Below are 5,787 nucleotides of genomic sequence, written 5' to 3'. Positions count from 1 at the left end.
GTGAGCAACACTGTCAGGAATATATACACATCTCCTCTCCTCTCCTCTCCTCTCCTCTCCTCTCCTCTCCTCTCCCCAAAACTTCCCTTCCCAAACTGACTCTGCACAATCTGTTTTTTCCCTCCCTAACTCTGTTACCCCACGGCACTGCCACCATCACCCTGGGTCCATCCCAGAGTGGTGGCACCGGCTCTCCTGGGCTCTTCTGGTCCCCCAGAAGCCACCCCTGTCCCCCCCCTGCCAGGACCTGCAGAGCCAGTGTCCCCCTGACCCTTTTTGTCTTGCAGGGATGGCCGAGAGCGGCCAGGGCCCGGCTGAGGGGGGGCTGAGGGGTGCCCCTGGCAGCACCCAGGTGAGCCACAGCTCTGGGGGGTGTGGGGGCACTGCCAGGGGGCTGGGGGTGGCTGGGCAGGGCTCTCATGGCTGAGCTCACAGTGCTTTCATCTGCTATTAATCTGATTTTTTTTTTTTAAACCACAAGTGTTGTGTTTTCTCTGCATTTTGCACCCCTAGCACACTGTGGGAGAGGGAGGCTGCTGTGACCCCCCCTCTTCCTGCTCCTGCCCCATTTCCAAGCCCCCTGAGCAGCTCCTGCAGGTCCTTCTCAAGGGGTGGAAGCCCCCAAGTTTCCACCTGCTGAAGAATTCGGTGTAAACTGGAAGAAATGGGCAGGGCTTGAGCTCTGACACAGCACTGGGAATTCCCCTTGGAGGGTCCTGGGGGGTCCTTGCACCCCCAGGTGGAGGCACAGCCCTGGGCAGGGGCTGAGCCCAGGTCCTGGTCCTGCCCCACAGGAGGTGGCTGAGCCCAGGGAGAATGAGGGGAGCCAGGTCCTGCAAGCCACCCCAAGCCTGGGCAGCGTGGAGGACATGTATGAGCTGCTGGAGAGGCTGGGCAGGTGAGGGGGATCTGGGCAGGTGAGGAGGATCTGGGTAGGTGAGGGGGATCTGGGCAGGTGAGGGGGACCTGGGCAGGTGAGGGGGATTCAGGCAGGTGAGGGGGATTCAGGCAGGTGAGGGAGATTCGGGCAGGTGAGGGGATCTGGGCAGGTGAGGAGGTCTGGGCAGGTGAACAGGACCCACCACTGCTGAGCAGGTTTCAGGCAGGTGAACACAGAGCTCTGACACAGCACTGGGAATTCCCCTTGGAGGGTCCTGGGGGGTCCTTGCACCCCCAGGTGGAGGCACAGCCCTGGGCAGGGGCTGAGCCCAGGTCCTGGTCCTGCCCCACAGGAGGTGGCTGAGCCCAGGGAGAATGAGGGGAGCCAGGTCCTGCAAGCCACCCCAAGCCTGGGCAGCGTGGAGGACATGTATGAGCTGCTGGAGAGGCTGGGCAGGTGAGGGGGATCTGGGCAGGTGAGGAGGATCTGGGTAGGTGAGGGGGATCTGGGCAGGTGAGGGGGACCTGGGCAGGTGAGGGGGATTCAGGCAGGTGAGGGGGATTTGGGCAGGTGAGGGGATCTGGGCAGGTGAGGAGGTCTGGGCAGGTGAACAGGACCCACCACTGCTGAGCAGGTTTCAGGCAGGTGAACACAGAGCAGGCAGAAATCCAGGCAGGTGAGCAGGGATCTGGGCAGGTGAGCAGGAATTCATGCAGGTAAGGAAGAATCTGGGCAGGTGAGGGGGATCTGGGCAGGTGAGGGGGGAGCCTGGAGTGGGATCTGGGCAGGTGAGTGGGACCCAGGCAGGTGAGTGGGACCCAGGCAGGAGAGTGGGATCCAGGCAGGTGAATGGGATGAGGGCAGGTGAGTGGGATCTGGGCAGGTGAGCAGGACCCACCACAGGTGAGCAGGTCGCAGGCAGGTGAACACAGAGATCCAGGCAGGTGAACACAGGCAGGGATCCCAGCTCCAGCGGAGCCCCAGGGCTGCCCAGGGATTTCTGGGGTGTTCCCCCGGCCCGGGGTCAGCCCAGCCGTGCCCCAGCCCAGCTCTTGCTGCAGCGGCCACTTCGGCGTGGTGAGGCTCTGCCGCCAGCGCAGCACCGGCGCCTTCTACGCCGCCAAATTCGTGAAGATGCGGCGGGGCCGGGGCGGCCGCCCGGGCGCGGAGCGGGCTCAGGTGGAACGGGAAGTCTCCATCCTCCGCCAGCTCCGCCACCCCAACATCATCCAGCTCCACCAGCTCTTCGCCAGCACGGCCGAGGTGGTGCTCGTCCTGGAGCTGTGAGTGGGGCCCCGGTGGGTGGGGGTGGCGGGGGGGACACCCCCTTTTTGTGCCACGTGTTGGAGGTGGCCGAGCTCCGCTGTCCCCACCCTGCGCAGGATCCGTGGTGGGGAGCTCTTTGACTTCATTGCGGAGAAGGAGATGCTGTCGGAGGAGGAGGCCATCGAGTTCCTGGGGCAGATCCTGTGCGGGGTGGAGTATCTGCACGCTCGCCTCATCGCTCACTTCGACCTCAAGGTGCCCATGGGGACCCCCCATCCTCACTCCCTGAGGATCCAAGGAGTGCCAGAGCCCTGCTCCCACTCTTCTCAGCTTCCCAAGGTGCTGCTGTGACCCCCATCACCCCTCAGTCACCTCAGCCCTGTCCCCACAGCCTGAGAACATCATGCTGCAGGAGAAGGATGTCCCCAAGCCCTGGATCAAGATCATTGACTTTGGGCTGGCCCAGCAGCTGGAGGATGGCATCACCTACAAGAGCCTCTGTGGGACCCCCCAGTACATCGGTACGGGGCTGGCACATCCCTGGGGGTCCCTGCACTGCTGGGCTGCTCAGCCAGGGCTGGGGATGGGACCCCCAGGCTTGCAGGTGTGCTCCTGTCCCCCTGATGTCCCGCCCTGGCTCTGTGTTTGCCCCCAGCTCCTGAAGTGATCAATTATGAGCCGCTGAGCCCCGCAACCGACATGTGGTGAGGAGTCAGGACCTGGGGGGGCACAACAGGCTGAGCTGGTGGGTGGGTGGGACCCCCCTGGGTGCCACAGGGCATGGGGGGCTCCTGGGAGGGCAGCACGTGACCCCCACCTCTGCATTTCAGGAGCATCGGAGTCATCACCTACATTCTGTGAGTGTGGGGCAATGCTCTCTGTGGCTGGGGGAAACTGAGGCACAGGGACACTGTGGGTGCTGGGGTGGCCGAGCCGGTGCTGTCCTGGCACTCAGTAGCTCTGTTGTGTCCCCACAGGCTCAGTGGCCTGTCCCCCTTCCAGGGTGAGACGGATGCTGAGACCCTCTCCAAGGTTGTGGCTGGTGCCTACGAGTTTGAGGAGCGCTGCTTCAGCCAGACCTCCGAGATGGCCAAGGACTTCATCCGCCAGCTGCTGGTGAAGGAGCCAGAGTGAGGCCCCATCCCCATCCCTTCCGTCTCCTTCCCATCTCTGCCCCCACCTCCACCTTCAACATCCAAATCCCATCTTCATCATCCCCATCCCCATCTCCATCTCATCCTGGTCCCAACCTCATCTTCATCCCCATCCCCACCTCCATCATCCCCATCTCTCTTTCTATTTGCATCCTATTGCTGTCCCCGTCCCCATCCCTATCTCCCCCACTCCCATCCCCATCCTACCCCTGTTCCCATCCCATCCCATTCCATCCCATCCCATCCCATCCCATCCCATCCCCATCCTTTCCCATTCCTATCTCCATCCTATCCCTGTTCCCAACCCCATTCCATCCCCTTCCCCATTCCCATCTCATCTCCATGCCACTGCCCTCACCATCTCATCCCACCCTTATCCCATCTCCATCCTGATCCCATCCCCAATCTCCATTCCCATTCCTATTCCATTTCCATCCTCATCACCATCCCATCCCTATCCCTATCCCTATCCCCATCCCATCCCATCCCATCCCATCCCATCCCATCCCATCCCATCCCATCCCATCCCATCCTCATTCCCATCTCCATCTCCATCTCCGTCTCCGTCTCCATCCCTAACCCATCCCTATCTCCATCCCATCTCTATTTCCACCTTCATCTCATCCACATCTCCATCCCCACCATCTCCACGTCCATCTGGTTCCCTTCTCTATCCCCACCAGCACCATCCTGACCCTGACCCTGACCCTGACCCTGAGCCCAACCCTGACCCTCACCCTGACCCTAACCCTGACCCTGACCCTAACCCTAATCCTAACCCTAGCCCTAACCCTAACCTTGACCCTGACCCTCACCCTGACCCTGGCCAAATTTGGTTAGCCTTTCTTTTTTACCCATGTGCTTATAGAATCCCTTCTAGCTATTCTTCATATCCATTCCCATCTCCATCTCCATCTCCGTCTCCGTCTCCATCCCTAACCCATCCCTATCTCCATCCCATCTCTATTTCCACCTTCATCTCATCCACATCTCCATCCCCACCATCTCCACGTCCATCTGGTTCCCTTCTCTATCCCCACCAGCACCATCCTGACCCTGACCCTGACCCTGACCCTGAGCCCAACCCTGACCCTCACCCTGACCCTAACCCTGACCCTGACCCTAACCCTAATCCTAACCCTAGCCCTAACCCTAACCTTGACCCTGACCCTCACCCTGACCCTGGCCACCTCCCCATCCCCGGGTGGGTGTGTGGGGCTGGGACCCCCGACCCCAACGCCTCCCTTTGTGCCGCAGGCGCCGCATGAGCGCGGCCGAGTGCCTGGTCCACCCCTGGATCAAGGTGAGAGGCACAGGCAGGGCCTGCCAGACCCTGGCAGTGGGGTGGGGACACGGTGCCAGTCTCGGTGCCATGTCCTTGCCCCCGCAGCCCCTGAGCAGGAAGCAGGCGCTGAGCCGGAGCCGTTCCTCCATCAACATGAGAAACTTCCGCAAGTTCAACGCCCGGAGGAAGTGGAAGGTGCCCGGCTGTGGGGTCCCAGCAGCCCTGAGTCCCCTGGGGAGCCCCCACTGTGGTGAGGGGGGGTAGAGCTGGGGAGGGACCCTCACCTCGGACCCCCTCCCTTCCTGTCCCCCTGTAGCTCTCCTACAACACTGTGTCCGCCTGCAACCGGCTGTGCCGCACGAGGAGGGAGGATGAGGAGCTGGTGAGCCCCCAGATCCCACCCAGCATGGGCTGGGGAGGCGGGAGAAGGGATTTGGGGGGGTCTCTCAGTTTGTCTCTATGGCAGTACCCTCTGTGCTGCAGACCCCCTGTTTTGGGCATCCCCCCTATTGCTGGGGTGAGGCGAGGGAAGTGTAGTGGGGGGCTTGGCCAGCGATGGGGGCATCGGGGTGCTGTGAGTGAGGGGTACCCTCTCCTCTGGGGGAAGTCCTGTCGCTGCCCTGCAGCCCCCCTGTGCCCCCAGCGCTGCTGTGAGAGCGACCAAGAGGTGGAGAGAAGCCCCCACACCGCTGTGCTGCGCCGGCAGAGAAGCAGCTCCTCCTGAGCTCCTCCCAAAAAAGACAGGACCTCTGCGAGAGGAGCCTTGGGGGTCCCCCCGTGGCCCCATCCAAGGGGCAGGGGCACTGTCCAGTCCCAGAGCTCGTAGTTCTGTGGAGTTGGAGGGTCACTGGAGCATCAGCACCCCGCTCCTGCCCCCAGGGCTGGGACCCTCCTCCCTGCTTTGTCCTAATGAGAAAAATAAATGTCACCTCCTCCTCCTCCTCTATCCTCTTCTCCTGCTTCTCCTTCCCCTTGAGGGTGGCTCGTCACAGCCAGGCAGGTGCTGAGTGCCTGCAGCTTCCTCCCTCACTGCAGGGCTGCTGTTCTGTGGGGAGCCCAAAGCCGTGGGCTCCTGGCACCCCAGATTCACCCTGCGAGGCAGAGTCACCCTTACGTTGTCCCTTCTGTGCTGTTCCATGGGTTGCTGGCTGCTTTCCTGAAGTCCCCCCTCCAGAGAAACCTGGAACCTCCCGCTCTGGCTG

The 5,787-nt window shown here is 62.2% G+C and overlaps 1 protein-coding gene across 5 annotated transcripts in view; it reads left to right on the top strand.

The window, feature by feature from the left end:
- Positions 1-5,508, top strand: part of LOC121332124 (death-associated protein kinase 2-like) — an 8,724-nt gene extending 3,216 nt beyond the window's left edge. Inside the window, exons 2-13 of one of the 5 annotated variants that reach the window (XM_041397242.1) lie at positions 288-352; positions 795-898; positions 1,942-2,163; positions 2,263-2,401; positions 2,538-2,667; positions 2,802-2,850; positions 2,977-3,003; positions 3,124-3,276; positions 4,558-4,603; positions 4,691-4,780; positions 4,902-4,967; positions 5,229-5,508. In XM_041397242.1, the coding sequence (XP_041253176.1) occupies positions 290-352; positions 795-898; positions 1,942-2,163; positions 2,263-2,401; positions 2,538-2,667; positions 2,802-2,850; positions 2,977-3,003; positions 3,124-3,276; positions 4,558-4,603; positions 4,691-4,780; positions 4,902-4,967; positions 5,229-5,309 (1,170 nt within the window). In that variant the 5' untranslated portion in view covers positions 288-289 and the 3' untranslated portion in view covers positions 5,310-5,508. Of the gene's footprint in view, positions 1-287; positions 353-794; positions 899-1,235; positions 1,337-1,691; positions 1,726-1,763; positions 2,164-2,262; positions 2,402-2,537; positions 2,668-2,801; positions 2,851-2,976; positions 3,004-3,123; positions 3,277-4,557; positions 4,604-4,690; positions 4,781-4,901 lie in introns of those variants that run through there. The other 4 variants (XM_041397240.1, XM_041397238.1, XM_041397239.1 and 1 more) reach the window with 4 other exon arrangements.
- The last annotated feature ends 279 nt before the right edge of the window (positions 5,509-5,787 follow it).

Source organism: Onychostruthus taczanowskii, unplaced genomic scaffold (assembly GCF_017590055.1).
Source record: "Onychostruthus taczanowskii isolate IOZ18803 unplaced genomic scaffold, ASM1759005v1 scaffold138, whole genome shotgun sequence".
Classification (NCBI taxonomy): Eukaryota; Metazoa; Chordata; class Aves; order Passeriformes; family Passeridae; genus Onychostruthus; species Onychostruthus taczanowskii.
The sequence above is the reverse complement of the archived record's forward strand: the minus strand, read 5'-3'. Positions and strand labels throughout refer to the sequence as shown.